We start from the raw sequence: 21,863 nt of genomic DNA, 5'->3' as shown, positions 1-21,863 counted from the left end.
GGTCACCTGAGTACTAGTGAAAAAGCATAACTACTCTCAAGGGCTATGAAATCTAGAAAAAAAAATTCCTGTTCTGAATATCTAAGCTAAATTCTAATGTTCAGAAACAGTACGTATAAAACAAGATGTGTAAAATTACCATTTTTTTGTACATCTTTTTCTGCTATTCCTAAGTATGCATTTAGATTTTATACAGTATCAGCAAACTTACAGATAGATACTGTATACTAAGTTTGGTCCCAACCTGGGGTCAGAACCCCTACCCCGGGTATCATCAAATTTACAATTTTGGTAAAGGACTACCTGCTCTTTCTAAATATCCATTTAGTTTAAATTTAGTATCAATAACACTAAAGAAGATGTTATTTAAGTGTTATACATATAAACACTATATAGCAAGTTTGGACCCACCCTGGGGACTACCTGCTCTTTCTAAATATCCATTTAGTATCAATAACATTAAAGATGTTATTTAAGTGTTTTACACAAACACTATATAGTAAGTTTGGCCCCACCCTGGGGTCAAAACCCCATCCCCGGGAATCATGAAATTTACAATATTAGTGGAGGCTTTCCTGCTCTACATCACTAGGCATTTAGTTTTTCTTACACATGTGCGGTTGTAGAGATTTTTGAAAATTGGTAAATTTTGGGAAGTTTTTGCCCCGCCCCAAAGGGTGCAGGAATCTTAAAATTTAGAATTTATGTGCTCCTTGTCCCACAGATGCTTCATACCAAATTTGAAAAGAATTGGAATGATAGTTATCAAGAAGAAAAATCAATGTCTATTGTTCACACATTTAATAACTGACCATTTTGGCCCCACCCGGCACCAAAACCCCTACCCCTGGGATCATCAAAGTTACAATTTTGGTAAAGGACTACCTGTTTTTTCTAAATATCCATTTAGTTTCAATCTAGTTCAATAATACTAAAGATGATGTTATTCAAGTGTTTTACACATAAACACTATATACCAGGTTTGGCCCCACCCTGGGGTCAGAACCCCTACCCCGGGGATCATGAAAGTTACAATTTTGGTAGAGGCCTTCCTGCTCTACATCAGTGACAATGCATTTAGTTTTTCTTACACGTGTGCAGTTGTAGAGAAGAAGATTTTTGAAAATTGGTCAATTTTGGGCAGTTTTTGCCCCGCCCCTAAGGCCCCAGGGGTGCTGGAGTCCTGAAATTTGCAATTCATGTCCCCCTTGTCCCAAAGATGCTTCATGCCAAATATGAACAGTATTGGACTGGTAGTTATGAAGAAGTTAAAAATGTGCAATCGTTACTGCACGACGGATGACAACCAATAGCAATAGGTCACCTGAGTTTACTCAGGTGACCTAAAAAGCTCTCTCGAGCTTTCAGGTCATGTGGGCTATGAAATACTCATGGTTTCAAAGAAGCTGGAAATGTGTAAAGTTTATGGGCATCTGACAACAGATGGTCACCACAATTTTGATAAGATTATGCAAATGAGTACAGTAACAAGAGTAAAGCAAACAGTACAACGTGGAAGTGAAATTCAACCTGTAATCACACCATGCTCTCTGAATTGAAAACAAATCTATCTGGAAAACTGTTTGACCTACTTTTAACGCTAAAGTAGGTCACGGTGCACCAATCCAGCTAAAATTCAAACTGAACTTGTATTCTTCCGAGAGGAAGCTTGTGACTAAATTTCAGGGCAATATCTGTATCCGTAATTTAAAAAAAGATTACGGAAAACTGTTTGACCTACTTTTGGCCCTAAAGCAGGTCACCAATAGACAGACCAATCCAGCTGAAATGCAAACTGAACTTGTATTCCTCCGAAAGGAAACTTGTGACTAAATTTAAGGGCAATGTCTGTATCCGTAATGAAAAAAGTATCACCGATGGATGGACCAATCCAGCTGAATGCAAAATGAACATGTATTCCTCCAAGAGAAATCTTAGCTAAATTTCAGGACAATATCTGAATCCATAATGAAAAAAGTCTGGAAAACTGTTTAACCTACTTTTAGCCATAAAGTAGGCCACAGTGCTCCAATCCAGCTGAAATATAAACTCTCTCTTACGCTTCTCAAGGGAGAAGTTGTGACCAAATTCAAAAGCTGTACATGCATCCATTACAGAAAAGTCCAGAAAACATGACTTCGGACCAAACTTTCACCAGAGTTCGTTCGCTCACAAACCAAACTCTTCCAGTTAGGCATTATGGGATTTCTTAGTAACTACAAAAACCATGTGGTCGTGTACACTGTGTGACATCACTGTAGAATGGAATGACCCCCCCCCCCCCCCCCCCCCCCCCAAAAGAAGTCCTATCTAAAAACAGGCGCATAAAAAGTAATAATTATGATAAAGATAAGGCACATGTCAAACAAACAGTTCAAAACAAGAATGGAAACATAAAGTTCATTACTTTACACTGTAATTTGAAGGGTCTCCCTACTTCTCAGTGATCTTTTTATCTTTAAAATAAAATCCATACTTTTATAGTAATGCTCTTAATGTCAATATTTTCAAGTTTTACCTACAAATTACTTCTTTAGTGTTATTTGCCCGCATGAAAATTGAGGACTCACAATATACAAATCTGTTTCTGTACTGCGTCAGCTGGGAGAGGTTTATTCATAGATGAGACCTCGACGGGGAGTTTGGACAGCGCCATAACATAATACATACCATCTAAAGATAGGCATGTAAAAAGTAATAATTATGATAAAGATAAGACACACACATGATGCAAATCATTTAATGGATTAATAACAAATGCACAATTATGTTTTAGTCTTTTCCTTTTTGGAGGTCTAAGCACTGATTTCAATTTAAACATGAGGCTTTACAACACTTCTGAAATATTGTGTCTGCACTTCAGCGTTTATTAACGACAAATCATAGTTGACAGCAGTTTGTTTTTTTGGATCAAAGTTGATAGATCAAGTATATATTCCAGTAAAAGTACAACACATATATATAAATACATGTATGTATATTTTAAAATTCTATTTTGTTTATTGTTTACCGCTTCAAAGAATTTATTTTTACTAAAATTTCAAAATCCACAAGCTTTACTTGATGGAGTGCCAAATTAACATATAACTCAAATAATTAGTTATCATCAATTCTTTGAAGATGTCATTAATTCAATTATTACATACAATAATACAATTGATGCATGCAATAATTCCGTTGATATATGCATCAAATCAATTATTGCTCTCATCAGGTGAATGGCCTACAGTTTTGCAGTTACTTCCCTTACACCAGAAGTTAAGAGGATGCTGAAAATATAAACTATTTGAGATATTTAATTAAATTGTTGCATGCATCAAATTAATTGGCGTTATATCTTCAAATAATTAATGATGTCTTCAACAATCTAAATTTATGTTAATCTGGTGTTCTATAGAATTCCTCCTGGGTATTAACAAAGTACCAAAAACAAAATGTCGTAATATTTAATACTTTCATTTAAGAACACTCTTTGAATGAATTCAAAATAATAAATTGCAAACCTGAAGTGTATTTTACTGAAGAAGAAAAAAAGAAAAATAATAAACAAAAAAAAGAAGAAAAACTTAATTTCAACTGTTCAATCTCTGATGTTAAACAGTGATCATGCTTCTTAAAGCTTTATGTTAATTTTTTTGTTCAGAGAAATCCAAAATATTGAGAGGAAAGGAAAAATAATTCACCATGATATACCAGTATTAAAAGACTCGACATTCAAACAACTGTAAACAGTCATGTGTCACTAATACACTAAATCCACGACATCACACTGAATGATGTACATACATTCCAATATTAAATGTCACTGTGCGGGTTTCTTAATAACATGTGTAAAAACTTCTTCTAGACATTTATTAGCAGCATAAATTTCTTATAAAACACAAAAACTCCAGATACACTGACCAAGTCACACTAATGAATTCCGATTCTTATAAATGGGTAAATATATGCATTAATATGCCCTCACATCAAACTGCAGAGAGATTGGGCAGGTGCCCCCAATGTGTGTGTTTGTGTCTATCACAAAGTTGTGTAAAACTAAAGTGTATTAGATAGTCTTTAACAGTGTTAACTACTACATGAACATACAGAGTAGAATGTTGTGTAAAACTAAAGTGTATTAGATAGTCTTTAACAGTGTTAACTACTACATGAACATACAGAGTAGAATGTTGACCAAGTTGTTGATGTTTCACAATCTTCGCTAGCCAACGGTTTTCGATCCACTCCGCTATGGGGATCGGAGTGGACCAAAAACTCTTGGCTAGTGAAGATGGATGTTTCATTAAAGGATCTCAGACAAGTATGTATGTAATGTTTCCATTTATATTTATAACTCCATGTGGAATAAATGAGAAGAACGGTTTAATTTTGAGGTACGTTCAAGTAGATCAGTCAGTTATCTAAAAGATTCACCGAGATGTTCCAGTAAATTAAACTTGAAAAATATTCCGATTTTCATGACTTGCAATCTTTAATAACTATGATGACCTTTGACCTTCATTTTATCTATTTCTACAGCATTCTGTAAAGACAGCTATTTCAAATGTTGTTAACTTTATAGTTCTATGAAAGCACACATATAACGTGCAGACAAGTTGCCGAATCCCTCGACAAATTTGTTGTAGGGGGTCCGATCATATAGATATGTTAAAGGAATTATGGGATCTAGCAATGACCTTTTGGTCTTGATCAGAAGTAAATTCAGACATTAACAAACAATTACACAAAGTACTAAAAAAGCACCCAATCAACAAAGCTCAATCTACATGAATATGTATCCTGATTTAAATTATCTTCACCTGATTTAACGATGATTGATTCACAGAATGGTTGTCTTCATGCATGTACATGTAACAATAATAAAAAAATCACACACAAAAAAAAAAAAGAAAAAGAAAAAAAAAACCCATATAAATAACAAACAAAAAAAAAAGAAAAAGAAAAAAATAACAGACAAATCTCAAACACAAATGTTTCTCCTCCTCATCCCAGACAGGAGATTGTACACCAGTCTAAATCTGTCTCATACAGGTGTACAGCTTCCCATAGATAACCACTGGTCAGAGGACCGTGACAATGACCCAGCCCCCCGTGGATTAATTACAGTATCAAGGCTATCTTCTTATCTAATGCCCATTTAACATTTCCTGATCACGAGGTCTCCTTAGGAGGAGAGCACGAATTATTTTCCAGAGACAAACACAATCAATGCTTGGTGATGGTAATCACGATTAATGTATACATTCAGATGTTACATGATTGCCTACAGGAAACGCATTCATTTGCATATTTAAAATTCAAGATAGATCTCATCAGCAACAGTAGTAGCTTCTGTCATATTCTACACATACTTAAATATGTTCTAATAATACATATATACTTAATATTTTTACAATCACTATTCAGCTCAGCTTGCGATTAATCATATCTAAAGATATCTAACTAAATATATTCTTAAGGAGGTAAAAAGAAAAACAAATCATTAAAAAAAAATAAAGCATTTATAAAATTTTATGTTGAGGTGTTGGAAATTCTAAAATTTTCCCTCATGTAGCAAAACTTGCAATCTTTGTACAAAATCATTTAGAAAAGAATTAAAACACATGCAGGATTCGAACACATAATCCATAGATAGCCAGCTTAATGCTTTAGTCCACTGAGCTAAACAGACATTTGATGATGTTTTTAGAATTCACTATTTCATTTTTGCATCAATGACATACTTTTGTTCTGAAAATTGTGATGATGTATTACCGGTTTTTCTTTGTTAAAAGGCATTATAGAAAATCATGTCTTAAGCAATTATATATTTCCAAATAAACAATCTGAATTCCATCCTCCCATAAAATTGCTTTGATTTAGACAAATAACAGTTAAAATGAAACAAAATTAATCCTTAATTGGGAGCACTGGTAAATTCACATATCAGATTTTGACAATATTTCACTGCAGTTGCTGATGTTTATCAAGCCAACAATTGCCAAAATTTCTTTGTGTATTAAAATAAACTGGTAAAAAAAAAAAGAAGTATCACGAAAAACATACACATAACCTGCTTGTCTGTACAAAATTTAGCTTCTAGTGAAAATCATTCACAAAATTGTGTACATGTACATGTATGTGACTAGTTAAAATGACAACTTCTTCTACAAGTTAAAAGACATAGTATAAATATTCAAATAAAAATGCACCATGCATGTAGAAGTCCTCCGTTCTCACATGACATTTTCCCTCCATACAGTCATCATGATAACGCCATGAAGAAATATATATATATTATGTACAAAAACTTGAACAAAATTTGTTCTCAGTGTAGAATTTTCTCAATTCTCACACCGTAAAACTTCAATCACAACAAACATGCCACTATGTAGAAGTCCAAACCTACTGACATAGCAACAAGAGGCCACATGTTAGAAAACTACTCACCATATTCACATGTCACATGACATTCAACACACACAAAAATGTCGCATAAGTATGTTCTATTTGTTGTCATCATGGTCATAAAGAAATTCAACTTTTAAAATTCCATCTGCTTTCACCTCAGGTGACATGTACTATGTCAAGACCAATTCGTACTTACGATATTCCCGACATAACATGTAAAAACATGTTTACCAAACAATGTATGGTAAAGGACCTGTGGTAATTCAGTGGATGTATCAGTTAAAATACATAAAAACAAACTCTTTCGAGAAAAACATTTTTCATTTTTGAAAATGCCTGAAGGTATGAACTGTGATGCAACACGCTGGCATACTTCCATGTTCAAGAAAGTTAGCGCGTCATGAAAAGTATACAAGCCTAAAGAACTGCAGTTGTATACATGTAATTTCCAAATTGAAATTTATTTCTTATTTTCAAATTCCATTTTCAATTCTGTTAAAATCTCTAGCCGTTAAAATCGATATACTATATTAACCGAGATTCATGCACACATTGTTTACAACTGCAACACATTCATGAGGAAATGGATAGCATTACAATTTGTAGAGATATGAAAAGCCAAAACATAGGAAATCTATATACATTTGTATATTGACCTTCTGTTAATAGGTTTTGCCCACGATACATTTAAATGTATGCATGGGAAACCTATTAAAATAAACAGTCTTAAATCAATAATTGTTTAGTTTTAGGGGTATGCGAGGACAACACTTTCCCATTGGAGTATTTAATAAATTCCTGAATAAACAGCTTTTAAAATTACCGTTCACATGAATTAACATGCACCACAATGTATACAAGTTTTACCCCTGTATTGTAAATGTGGTTATTTACATGTAGAGGAAATTTACACCAATAACTCGGTCACATAATAAGTGCGTAAATTTCCCCCGTGTGTACAGGTATAAATATTTGAATATAATTTAATATATCATATTCAGTTATCGCATACCCCTCCCCCCTCCACGTGTAACGTTGGACATGGAAAAATGAGTACTTAACCCCCAGCGTAAGTGACCACTTTTACAGTACATTTCAAAAATGACACATTCATTCCTTCAACATTGGTACTAATATGTTGTTATATTGTATACTTCTTTGTATGTTCAACAAATGAGGTAAGGACATCTTTTACATGTCAACATGGGAGTCATTTTCTACATGTGACCTTCATAACATAATAATAATATAAAACTGAGATCATGCTATGTAGCTGTCCATCAAGCTGACATACCACGGCCCAGAGGAAATTCACAAATAATGCATTGCAGAGGTTTTTCCACCGACAACACACGGAGATATCCACAACAATTTTCCAAAAGCAAAAATGAACTTTCGCACTTTTAGGAATGCATTTCCTCCCTTTTGATTTTGAGCACATTTTTCCTTACGATCTTCTTCATTAATGTCCTCTTCTTCCCATGATCCTTCATTTCTTTCTTCTTCCCATCTTTAAAAACGAAATCCACTGAATTTGCTTATTCCTTTAAATTTGATTTTTCAACAAAATTACGACAAAAATCTATTTCTTTCACATCCACGAACTGAAGCTTTATTCATCTTTTCCTTTAATAAATGCCATCCGTTCTGCTGGTTCAGAGAATCTTCTCCGTGATTTTGATTCGAGCAGACAGTGAACTCTATATACTGATCTTTTTCCTGCCATTCAGAACAGAAGACAGCGACATACAGCACATTTCCTATCATCCAAAATGTGAGGGACTTTTCCCGAAATATTTCCTAAAGCGGTTTGAAGATTATGGACAAAGGGCAATTTTCTGAAGAAGCTCTATTTTGTCTTCGTATATATGTATACTGTAGGCTACATTTTAGATGTTTTGCATTTATTCTGTGGATCAATGAGGGTAATTTTTTTTGAAAATGTTGGAAAATTAGATGTGATATATAAATCATATCTGCAAGCAAAATTCATACATTTTCTTTGTAGTGCCTGGTATGTAAAATAAGGTAGGTCACTCCTCAACATAGGCAGGATTTTTGTAACTTCCTTCTCCATTTTGTTGTTGTTGGATAAATCAGAAAGACCAGGGGTCTGTGTAAAACTAGGAAATGTTACATTTGACCCTTCTTTATCTTAATTTCAATTAATCAGTTTTACCAGTCACAAATGAATCAAATAATATATAAAAACGATAGTAAATATTTATGATTTCTTCAAATTAAATTGGGTGTAGAAATTTCATAGATATATATATATGAATTTTAATGTGTTTTTAACCATTCCATTTCATATGCAGTGTGATATCTTATAAAATGTAAACCACAATGAAAATGAAGGGACTTGTGTGTTGAACATATTGAGTTACTAGACAAGAGTTCAAATGGACAAGAATTTGCAAAATATACCTCTTGGCTTGGCAATATATTTCTTCCAAAAAAACCCCAGAAGGAATTAACAGAACTTTACAAATAAGTTTGAAAGTCAAAGAGTACAAGTTTCCCAGTTATATTGTTGCCTGTACCCAAATGAAGAATCCAAATTCAAACTGTGAAATTTACACAGGCACATTTTATTTAGAAAATCATCTGCAACCATTTATAGTCCATCTTAAAATCTTTCTATGAGAGAGTTGGTAGACATCTTAACATTGAAAATGTTACAATAATGAATGCAGAGTATATAATGATCAATGATTCTTCAATCTGAGGAGTGACCTAACATGAGGTAAGCTATTTTGGTCAGCATCATAGCAAAACAAAATTTTAAAGGGCAGTTCAGATTTTTTTTTAAAGAACTAAAATTTTTGCTGTTTAGTCAGAGTGAGAGGAAGCAGATGCAGCTCGAATAGAAAGCGTTTTTGGTAGCGTTTCCCCGACTGCTTGTTTTTTGGTAATGATGTACTTAAATCCTTCATACACGGACCACGAAATGGCGGTAGCAGGCATCTGAAATATCACACGGGCAGAAAGTCCTTTGAAGAAGCCAGGGAGTCCTTGAAATTCATACACCGTCCTAAAAGCAGATACCATGCCGTTGATATACGATGCATGAGTCCTTGTGCACCTCTCCTGCGTGTTCAGGAGTGTTTTGCATACATCGAGCGGCATTGTAATCGTGGCCGCCACAGCACCTGCCGTGGCGCCAGAAATCACATGAGTCATTGGGTTGTACTTTCTTTCATGGTTTAGAAAATCTTGCAGTAATTCATAAGTCATAAAGTGAACGCTCTGGAATGGAACATTCATAGTTAGTTGTGTGGTGTAGCTCCTGTAGAAGGCAAATATGCCTTCCTGTTTTAGGATGGTTCCCGCACACATTCTGCAGCTCGTGTAGGGGCTGTTAAACACTTGCATTCTCTGCTTCACCACTGAAACGAAAAAACCAAGTATGTTACAAAATTACATTATTTCTTTTTCATTAATTAATGTTATGCGAAGATTTTTTTTGCATCAAGTTCATGGAAGACAGCACAATGAGATACATATATGATCTGCACTAAATTGTCATGAACTGTCCGGAAACTTATGAAGTGGGCCCTTAAAATAATGACATCATTTTTCAGCAGATGTTCAGTATCTCACCAATTTTCATCAGAGGGGGAAATCAAAATTATAATATGTGATGATATACTGAAGAGAGCAAGTCTACAACCTAGACAAAAGCATGATATAAGCCCCTGGGCCTTAACAGTTACCTGAGTAACACACAAAAACTCTTCAACAGACATCTCATCACACAATGGGGTCAAGTACTTTTGAAAAATGAATATAAATTGTCCTTAGCTTTCCAGATTCATTTGTAATGTATCTTTGTTGAACGATTGCTGCTTCCCAAAGTAACTAGTCCAGGGTTTATGTAGTACACAATTTCATAACCATATATATACAGTAAAACATGGTTATAGCAAACCTCCAGGGCCGGCAAAAAACAGTTTGTTATAACTAAACTTCATCATATGAGGGCGAGTCAATAAGTAACCATTAGAACCTATTTCCGGTTGAGAGCCACCTCTTCTCTTTCGATGTAATTGCCCTCTAGTGTGATGCACTTAGACCAACGGTGTTCAAGTGCCATCAGCCCAGAACTGAAAAAGTCATGGTCCTTTCCATTGACCCACTCCTCAACTGCCATCACGACTTCTTTGTCAGACTGGGAATGACGTCTACAGATATCCCTTTTCAAGTTTGGGAATAGGAAGAAGTCGCTAGGAGCTAGGTCAGGCGAATAGGCAGGATGTGGTATTAATTCATACCCATTTTGCTCTACAGTATCCATTGCAACTCTGCAAGTGAGGACTCTCGCGTTGTCCTGTTGCAGTAAAACACCTTTAGAGAGTTAACCTCGGGTGTTTTTACGGATGGCGGTTCTCAGCTGGTCTAGCAAGTTTGCATAGTACACTCCAGTTATTGTACTTCTCTTGGGTAAAAAGGTCCAACATAATAATGCCTTTTGCGTTCCAAAATACTGTGGCCATCACCTTGCCAGCAGATGGTTGCGTCTTGAATTTCTTTGGCCTCGGGAACCCGAACCCTACCCACTGACGACTCTGAGCTTTATTCTCTGGCTCATAATAATGAACCCAAGTCTCATCTACAGTCACCAGATGCAAAAGAAAATCATCTTTTGACCTAAAACGCTTCAACAAGGCGCTGCATACTGATGCTTTGGTTGCCATTTGCTCATCGTGAAGGGATTTGGGGACCCAACGGGCAGTTAGCTTGCACATACCTAAACAATCAAGTAAGATTGCTGAAATTCTACCATGTGAAATGCCTAATGCCTGCGCTATTTCCTCCACCTGAATTCACCTATCAGAGTATACCAGATCCTGAACTTTCTTACACATTTCTTTGTCAGTGGCATCCAGTGGGCGTCCAGACCTGGCTTCATCTTCTATAGACGTTCTACTGCGTTTGAATTCCCCTACCCAGAATTAAACCTGAGTCTAAGATGGTGCAGAAGACCCATAAAGATCGGCTAACTCTACCTGTATTTCCTTACCTGTTTTACCTTTTAAATACAAGTACCGAATTATAGCACGGTACTCAACTTTAGATGAAAAGCATGCCTTTGCATCACTAGCATGATGTTTGACATTCAATATCTTATTAAAGAATGACTCCATGTGCGTGCAATTTTGTACCCAGGTATAAAATATGTATTGAAACAAGGCATGAAAATAATGACCATCTCAGACAATCGGAAATGGGATAGGCTGGTTACATATTGACTAGTCCTCGTACAGAAAACACGGTTACAGAGAACCCCCTGCACCAGCAAAAAACAGTTTGTTATAACCAGCGATTTTTCCCCTTACATAACTGGTACCGATAAACGGTACCATTCCCAATGCCAAAAACCATTGATTTTCCCCAATTTTGAGACTAAAAATTCCCAATTCACTTGCCGAAAAATAGACCACTGACATCGTAATTTACTTAGTTTGAAACATTGTATAAAAAGTTTGTAAAGTGATGAATACTTCTTGTATTGTTCTTTTCTTTTGTTTTGGTTGAAATTATTTGCCGATACATTGGTATAAAATTCCCAATTTGTTCGATTTTGACGCTATTTTTCCCAATTGAATGGGTACCGGTACCAGTACCAATGGGTAGAAAAAAAATCGCTGATAACCAAACTTTGTTTTCCTCTAATATTACTTCGCATGAATTCATTATAAGCATGTTTTACTGTACTAACATCGGTCCCAATGCATCATCAAGCTCTACTCTTCAGCTTGACACCTTAATACAGGGGTAGGGAATTTCACACTTTTGGTAGAGGGCTATATGCTTATTCACAATACACAGCAGTAAAGAAGATGATTTTCAAATACCGGTATTAAATGTATTTTCACTATACATGCATTTGGGCCAGAACCCTTAGCCCTGGGATCATGCATTTCACAATTCTGATGGAGGGCTTTAAATTGACTTCCTGTTTAGCAACCCATGGTGGTGTATGAGTAAGTCAACTTCAGTCACACAAGGCAGTGAAAGAGTTTACTTTATAGATACCATGTTTTTTCTTGCAATAATCCAATTTTCGCTTTCTTTGCAAGTATTTTTGAATCGCAAACAATTAAATTCGCAACAAATTTACACCGATCGTGTACCATATCTTACAAGATAAGAATAACTCAGTGAGTAGAAACTCACCACCTCGGGTGTAGTACTAATTATCTTAAACGGCGGTCAGGCGTTATCACTCTGTTTAACTGGTTGAGTGACAACACACGTGTAACGGTAATGTTTGTTCTGTACAAAATTGAAACCTGTCAAGTGTCAATTATTCTTTAACTTGGAGAATCGCAAACATAGGACTATACGCAAAAAACCCCCCAAAAAACCAAAAAAAACCAGTGTTTTGGGATATTTTCAAAAAATTTGTGACATGCAAAAATAACCCGTTATACGGTACATTTCCCAACATGATAAAATATCATTTGAACAAACATAAATTTATACTAAGTGGTTTAAAGAAGATGTTTAACTAAGCCCCCCTTGATTTCACTATTTCCTCACTATCTCAACTTGCCCAATATCTGAACCAAACTTTAAACCTAAGGATGCTGTTTTCCAGGTTCTTAGCACACATTACTCTCATTCTCAATATCTTCCCTTTGAAGAGAATGTGGTCCTTCATCTAAAAACATTTTGAATCCACTTCACCCAAGGACACTTTGTGCTAAGTTTGGTTAAAATTGATCAAGCGGTTCTTGAGAAGATAACCCGAGAATGCTTGTGAAATCTGTAGCTGCAGACAGACAAATTATGATCAGAAAAGCTCAAGTCTTCAGCTCAGGTGAGATAATAATAATACAAAATAAATAGAACTTTGGTAGAATTTGGTTTTAAAAAAATGCCTCTGTATCTAAAATAAAGATTTAAATGAAGTTTGTAAAGTTTTGATGATTGTTTCTGAACTTACCATCCACCGGGACCATGACAGCATCATGAAGCAAGGTAGCAACTGATCCAGCTACACCTAAAATTACATGTAACTCAGTTATTTGGTTGTTCTAAAGCTCAACTTTATAATTTTGATGTCAGCTTGTGAAAAACATCGAAGAGACCTTCACAAATATGCACACAAAAAAAAGCAGCATAAGACAATAGACTAAATTACTCACCACGGATCTGAGGAATTCTGCATGTATTCATGAGCAGAAGATAAAAATAAACTAATTCAGCATTAAATATGTGCCAGGGTGGCTGTACGTACAGGGAGAAGTAGAAATGCTAGATTAATTTCTGTGCAGTTTGATATATTCAATATTGGAGTTCAGATTTTTAAGGTAGAGCATTGAATTAGCTTAGCCATGCAGGGGACAGACAAATTTCTATCAAAGAAAATCTTCCATGATCATTTTGGCTACTTCAGTAATGCAGGCAAAAATGCCCCCCCTCCCCCCTTGCATGATTGGTAAAAAAAAAAAAAAAAATCCCATATATTTGCCTATTTTGATGCACATTCAGACATAAAATACTAGTAAGTGTTATTTTCTAATATAAGTAAGACAAAATTATCTTTTTTAAAAACCCCTTTCAGGCATTTCTAGTCGAATGAATAATAATAATCCCGGAAATGTCTATCAATGCTGATCATGATTCTAAAATAATTTTACGACAAACTAACTTCAGAGATAAAACAATTCAATCACAATGATAATTTCTTCTATTTTCACAAAGAATCATTGCAGTAAAATAAAAGAGACAAAAGTCTGAAATAGCTGTTTATAAGATTGTTCTAAAAATGTGAAATTATATTTCTGTTGTTCTATGTTTTTATTTCATCTCAATTGAACCAGACATGACTTCAAGATACAAAATCCAGAAATAAGTATAGAAAAATCTATACAAGTACTTATCATGATAAAATATTACAAAACTGAAGAAGTAAATAAACTTATTGAGTACATTCTATCACTTTGTGATATTTCTGTCTCTATATATAAATCAAGCAATTTCTATTTAACATACTCCTGACAAAGAATGAAACTAGTTGAGTATATTCAATCAGCATTGTGATACTATTCTCTGTTTCTGGATGTGTGAGTGAACTTTTTTCTTGTGAATTCACCTTTGACTCATCACTGCAGATTCTACTGTAAACCTGTCCAGATTTCTGTCATATTTGAGAGTTCACGAAATCTGATTACTTTATCTATGCATAATTTATAAAATAACATTTCTCAATCCTGTTCCTCATCAGATAGGTTTTATTGCTTGTGCGCATTATAGATTACATGCTCAGGTGATCCATTCTTCGTTGATGAACTGATTGCTATCAATTTAGACATGTTTTTCATTTTTCATGATGCGCATGGTGTACTTTATGATGTAAAAACTGGTGAAAATCAATAATCATGTATATAATATTAAAATGATTTATATACACTTTCTGTCATGCTTAAATGGAGATGTACTAACATTAAAGGTCATGTGGACAGATGTAAAATAATTACACATTACAATTTATCATACAATGGAAATATATATCCCATACAATCAAAAGTTCTGAGACTACAGTTCTGTGAAAATAATGTTTTAAAATAAGCAAATTCTCTGTTAATGTTCATTTAAACGTTAATAATGCAAAGGAAAATTGTAACAAATGTACGCCAGTCATAAGCTTGTGTAGGGTGTTTTTATCAGCCTAAAGTGTTTGTTTTATAACATTGATTAACTAACACGACAAAACTGGCAGGAGTTTTAGAACTTTACTTAAGGTAGTATCAGCCATCATCAAGCTGTGACATACTTTGTAGTGTATGAGTATCACTTTCATAACTTGAGAATGATGCGAAAAGTTGGACGGACAACCCACTTTGTTATACTAGTACTCCTCAACACTGCCTAAGTCCAATAACCTGCAATTTTCTCAACAACTAAAGAAAATCAAAAGTACATTGCCATATGCAAATCTTCAACACAAATACAGTCTTTATGATGACGATGATGGATTTTTATTACGCATTTGAAGGCCAACAGCCCAAAGTATTTTCAATAATTACAATGTAATCAAAGAAAAATGAGATCAGGTTCCAGTATAATCATATTGAGTACTAGTCTACAATATTTGTTAAATTAAATGCAATATCAGGTGAATAGGGTCTATGATGTGTCACTTAAAATTTAAAATATTAAGGTCCTAACTGAGAACTGTGGGAGGAGTTAGGCCATCATCAGATCAATATATCTGCAACAATAGTGAAAACAGGGCTTTGTGTAGTAAATTTATATGTATCATAGACTATATTACTAAATAAAATCATAAAATCTGAAAAGATACTGAAAAAATGTTGAATGGGTATCCATTCGGTGAAGGTTTTGTGAATTTCAAAACGGAAATTAATTTCAGAATTTTTTTTAGCAAGACTATTATGTAATGTTAATCCATGTACGTATCAACACTTCGCCCCGAGTAACATCCCTTTGCGGGGTCAGCCAAAGGTCAATCGGTGAAAAACCAAGTTTTGCTTCTTTACTTTACCAAATGCAAGACGTTATTGTGAATTTTAGCTAATTATCAAGCTTTCATACAATTTAAGTTAATGGGTTGCCTCACTCTGAAGCATTATTGTAATTGACTGCAATTAATGGAAAAATAACAAATGTCAAGCTACAGATAAGAAAATTACAAAGTCCAACGTAGGGAAATACGATATTTCACAGGGAGATGGCGGACAAGGAACGTAACTTGTGCAAAGTGTTGATAGGTGTATTAGTTTTCAACGATTCCCTGATTTTCAGGTAGCTTTTCCCATGCCCATTACTCCCAACAATGACAAGAACCTCTACATGATTTGGACACATCTGTGTCGTGACTCCCCTATTTTATGATTTCATTAATTGTGCAAAAACATCACAGACAAATAATTATCCTTAACACATTGATCAAAAGGCTGTGAAAATTGCAAGTTTTGAGGATTGTAAGAAAGTCTCAATGATCAGAATGTTTGAAATTCGAATAATGCGAAATGGAATATGTTCTACGCAGTTGTATTTAGCTCAGAACAAGATCTAGTTAATGGCAAGAAATCTCTGAGTGTTCTAGCAAACCAATCGAATTAAAATCATCTGTTCCACTAATTAATATACACAAGTTGATGGTGGAGAACAAGTACAAGAAAACAGACACTGAAAATGGCCTGAACAAATGATTTTAATTAGATTGCTAGACCAATCGATTCTCTGAAATAAGGTATATTATTTCACACCTACCATGAACTAAATGGTTACCCCTCTGGCCCCCACTTAGAGTCTTTTTTAGATGTTCATAACATGCAAAGTAGAAGGCATGTGCTGGTCCTGCACCCATCACCACAATGGGCGCCCCCTTCATCGTCCGTAGTAACCCCTCATGGCGAATGATGGTGTTAAAAGCATCTTTCACACTGCGATAGTCAGCCTTCGGATCTGGCACCAAGGATTGCATACGTGTCTGCAAAATAAGACAGCAATGTTTAGGACTATAAAGCATTATGCATCAGTTATGGATTCAACAATTAGAAAATATGTGTAAATGTACACAAGAACAGCAGTCTATGCGAAAGACATCGGACCGTCGGACCTGACCGATGTGCAGTGCCTCAGGTCCGATGCATCATTTTTTACACCGGACCGGAATGTCCGATGTCTCAGTGTCCGGTTTTGAGCTTTACTATTTTGATGCGGAGTCATTTAAATGTTTGTTATAAGTAAAAAATAGCACACGAATCCAAATACGTAAATGAATGTGATTAAAACCGCATGGACTGTCTAAAGTATTATATGGGAGGGATCCCTGGTATAGTATTACTAATATAATAAACAAGATTCCCTTGGTTTTGCATTTTCACATGTTTCACTTTTTTACATTAGGTTTTCGGTCTGACAAAATTTGGTTCGGTCCGGTGTGTTCATTGATTACACAGGACCGAATGTCCTGTGTGGTCCAAAAAACTTTCGCATAGACTGAAGAACAGAATCCTGAATCTACATCTTGGTGTGAGATGTAAATTACACATTATCTGTTTTTAAATTACAACAATTACATCTTTCTAATGGTCAATCCCTATGCTAAAGCATCAATATTGTTGTGTAAGAAATATTTCACTAAACTGGTATTTCAAATCATTACTGATCTATCAACCAGTAAATTGAATTATCCCCCTTTGCAGAGTCAGCCAAAGGTCATACAGTGAATTGCAAGGTTTTCCTTCTTTACACTACCATTTTATGGGTTGCCTGACCCTGAGGCATTCATGCAATTGACTGCAACTGATGAAAAAATTTCAAATGTCAAAGCTACAAATCAAAAAATTACATATGCCAATGCAGAGAAGCCGCAGAAGTAAGCTTTTTGCATCGTAAGATGGCTGACAAGGGGCCCTAACTTTTGACAAAGTGTTGTAACATCTATTCCCCTAGTAACTATGTATAACTTCAACTTTATTCTCTTAAGCCTCTAGAATTCACAATCATTTCAGTATCATATTAAACCAGGGATTATTTCTAGGAAATAATAATCTTTTCCAGATTAATTGGAAAGTAAATGGAATATCTGAGGTATATACAAATCAAAGTTAAGATGGCAGCATGTATAACTTAAGGAAAGAAAGTAATTTTGTTTAAATACGATATAAAAAATGTTGATCAAGACAAATAAACCAATCAAAGTGCGTGTTACATGTAAAATTAAATTATAGACAGTTGAACAGTTAACTGTTATACTGCAATGATTTGAGAATGATCCCTACTACTTTTAAGGTCACCAATTGATAAATCAACATTTCAGTTAAAATCTCTTATTTACATGAAATTTGTGAACAAAATTTGAAATCTGTAAAATGCACTGCTTAAATGTGACACAAGCATCTCAGAGACGCTGTCAGACCAAGATGACCATGTACATACCAAATACATCTCATTCTCATGTGACTGAGGAAGAATCTCAATGAAATGACTTCATCATTAAATACCAAGCAAGAAAGACTCTTGTTGACTGCACTGTAAATCAAGACCAAAGCTCCGAATACGTGTACAAGAAAATCATATCAAAACATAGCTATGCACTGAAGATTTGAAATTTGTATTTCCATACATGTATAATATGATTAAGTGGAATGACTAATGGGTGAAACAGCAGAATATAAAAGGGAATCGAATTCCATAGAAATAGTCAGCAATTTGAATATAATTCATGCTAATACCAATACAAGCTAATGTCAGAGGCTCATGTATTAGCATAATAATAATAAGTTGCAAAAATCTAATATCTATAGGCTTACATTTACTTCTTGAACATGCTGAAGATTTTACTTTTAGCACAATCAGCATCATTCAAATCCTAAATCAGGCAAAGTATATGGTTAGTCACTCACAAATGCTAGTAAAATTTCCAATTTCATGTTGGTGATCATATACTTAAAACCTGGTTACTCAAATTATTCCTGGAACATTCCTATTAAAATTTCCTAAAGTTCTGTGTATTATTCATATTTATTAGTTGATTAACATCCCTTAACTCTGAAATTTCAAACACTACCAGAATTACTTTCATAATGAGTGATGATTAATGTGGTATCGACACACTTATATATGAAGCCTGCCAATACTGAAACCAACAGTATACAGTTACAGTGTGCGAAATTAACCATGGACCGATAGACTATGTCTATAGAAAATTGAGACTGTCTATAACAATCGAAATAGCTATAGACCGACTTGTCTATAGGAATTCTGAGTAAAAAAAAACTGGTTCTCCGCCACTTATTAAATATATATGAGAAACAATCGGTGCACGCCCTGGAATTAAATTGAAAGTAGTCAGTACAAGTTCCAGCAAGGCTAAAGTCGCAGAAAATTATGAGAAAATGAAACGTAGTATAAGTGACTTAGATGAAGAATCAGACAGTGAAACTGAGCTGGTCAGAACAAAATGAAAAAGAAAACGAAATTCTAATTGAAAAGCTTGTGCATGAAATTGAAAAAGAATATAATTAAACTATGAATGAATTACCAAATCGAATTTGTGTCTATTATTTTTTGTTTTAATAACAACACAGGTTGACCCTCTCTATTCTATATTTACATTTATTTGTCAAATTTTAATAAGAGAAAAATTTCGTGATGAGCCCCTGTGATTTCAATGAATATTGCATGTTAAATTTCGGTCTACAGGAATTCGTTGTGGTCTATAGGAAATGAAATGACTATGGACCGAAAGTCTATAGGACTTTAAAGTTACTTTCGCACACTGCAGTTATATATGAAGCCTGCCAATACTGAAACTAACAGTAACACAGCTTAAATATGAAGCCTGCCAATACTGAAATTAACAGTAACACAGCTTATATGAAGCCTGACAATACTGAAACTAACAGTAACACCGCTTAAATGAAGCCTGACAATACTGAAACTATTACAGTAACACAGACTTATTATATAAAGCCTGTCAACACCGAAACTAACAGTAACACCGCTTAAATGAAGCCTGACAATACTGAAACTATTACAGTAACACTGACTTATTATATATAAAGCCGGCCAACACCGAAACTAACAGTACATTTGTATAATGTACTACAGCAACTTAAAAACCCATTTCATGACTGTACAGTCACTGGAAAAGTAGGCATGACCTAATCTAGATGGATTTATTTACCTGAAGTGGCCAGGGTCTACCTAGGTGCTAATTGCTATACACAAATGAAATACACGGAAAGTACAAAAAAAATATATATGAATATCTGCCAGCTGAATCCATCATTTAGAAATAAGAATGAAAATATTAATAGCTTAATATGATTTGAAATTTTTATCAATTTTAAGGATATGATAAAAAATTAGTTTGAGGACGTAGGTCAACATTTCATGCCGATTTTTGGTTTATCGGGCCACCAGAAATGTTGTTCTCTACGACAACACACCATTGAAGAAGGCAATCTGGTCATTCTTTAAATTATCCTTGAAAAGGAGTTATAACTGTTACATTTAGAATGGTAAGGACGAAAGCTGATGCTGCTACTTCTGTACTATTTATTTTTCTAGATCAAAAATTCCAACCATTATAAGTTAATCAATAAAGCTTGAATCGCCGCCAATTTGTGCTGTGATTTTTTACATTTTATATGACATACGATTGAACTAACCGACTGATTTCTTTAGTTCAGGTAATAATCGACTCACAAGTAAAAAAAAATATACTGCAACCTCATTTTTTGTGGTTGATGAAAAGGATGGATATGCCTGTAGTTAATTATTATCAACATATCCAAGCTCGGACGCCTAGTTAATGTGCTTCGTTCAAGTTATCAGTCAGGGCCTGTCACAGATCTATTGTCTTCTAGGTGATTGACAGACAGTATGTTTTTTTTATCTTCATCCTGGTAAATTTCAAGAGAGGTGGCTTAAAATTGGGGCTTTAAGGTATTTTTAACACATTGCGTAACTGATATTTCGGAATAATCCACCAATTGGACCACAATCATATTTGCAATAATCTGGCACTTGGTATGAAATCTACCTGTGAAATGTCTCATGATGAAATAAAAGAGGAGAAATGTATAGATCTCAGAATGGACTGAATGTTTTGTTCTAAATAAAAAGGCTTTTCATCATGTGATGTGTCCCATCACCTGTTGGGATCAAAACCAAAAGAAATTGGTAGTTGTAAGTGTTGAGTATTCTACCATCATGCAACTGTAAGAATTACTTCAAAACTCTATGTCATTAAAACTAATCATCTAACTTGAAGATCAAATAACTTTTCAACACTTTGAACAGTGACAGAGGAATTATGCAACGTGTGCACGTCACACCACCACACTCCAATAATAACGTCCTGGATTAGTTCTCAGGTAAAGGGATCTCAGAATTTCACTGCAACACACACCTTAACACAATCCACAGGGTACATAACACTGTGTTCCAAAATACCAGCTGCCGATCCAGCTAACATATGCGTTGTAGGGGTTGAAGTAGGCGGTAGGCTCTCATATGGGTCCTCGTAGTCCATTGCATATGTGGACCTTAATCACATACGCCACAAGTATACCATATGAGGATAAGCTTTTATGTACTTATAGACACAACACTGGCACTGAAATTTTCTTCCTTTAGCTTATTCAGCTACTTGTTCTCAATTTTAGTCACCCCTTTGCCATGCTTGCAAAACACTATAATGTAGAAAACCGGATGCGACATTTCCGGAATATTAGTGTCAAAATCTTTTTAAAAAATTAGAAATAGAACAATGAAAATAGAAAAGTTTTACAAATAGCATAAATTTTCAAAACAGTTAATGATTTATGAAGAAGAGAAGACTGAATTTTACAAAATTAATAAAAAAAAAAAGATGCATATATGTAAATGTTCAAAAAAAAGGAGAAAGATCTAGTCCAGCAATGGTATGTCAAGTAGTTTACATGGTAATAAATTTAAAAAAAATGTTCACAAATATT

General features: G+C 34.6%; 1 protein-coding gene across 1 annotated transcript; it reads right to left on the bottom strand.

Moving 5' to 3' along the window:
- Window positions 1-2,724: 2,724 nt before the first annotated feature.
- LOC130050154 (mitoferrin-1-like) lies at window positions 2,725-21,855 on the bottom strand. The gene is made up of 4 exons (XM_056149269.1): window positions 21,296-21,855; window positions 16,642-16,861; window positions 13,346-13,402; window positions 2,725-9,782 (listed from the first exon to the last, which is right to left on the bottom strand). Exons 1-4 carry the CDS (start codon window positions 21,416-21,418, stop codon window positions 9,226-9,228), a joined length of 957 nt encoding a protein of 318 aa, XP_056005244.1. The 5' UTR covers window positions 21,419-21,855; the 3' UTR covers window positions 2,725-9,225.
- Window positions 21,856-21,863: the final 8 nt, after the last annotated feature.

Source organism: Ostrea edulis, chromosome 9, assembly GCF_947568905.1.
Source record: "Ostrea edulis chromosome 9, xbOstEdul1.1, whole genome shotgun sequence".
Taxonomy (NCBI): Eukaryota; Metazoa; Mollusca; class Bivalvia; order Ostreida; family Ostreidae; genus Ostrea; species Ostrea edulis.
Note: the sequence above shows the minus strand (reverse complement) of the source record. Positions and strands in the feature narration are given on the sequence as shown.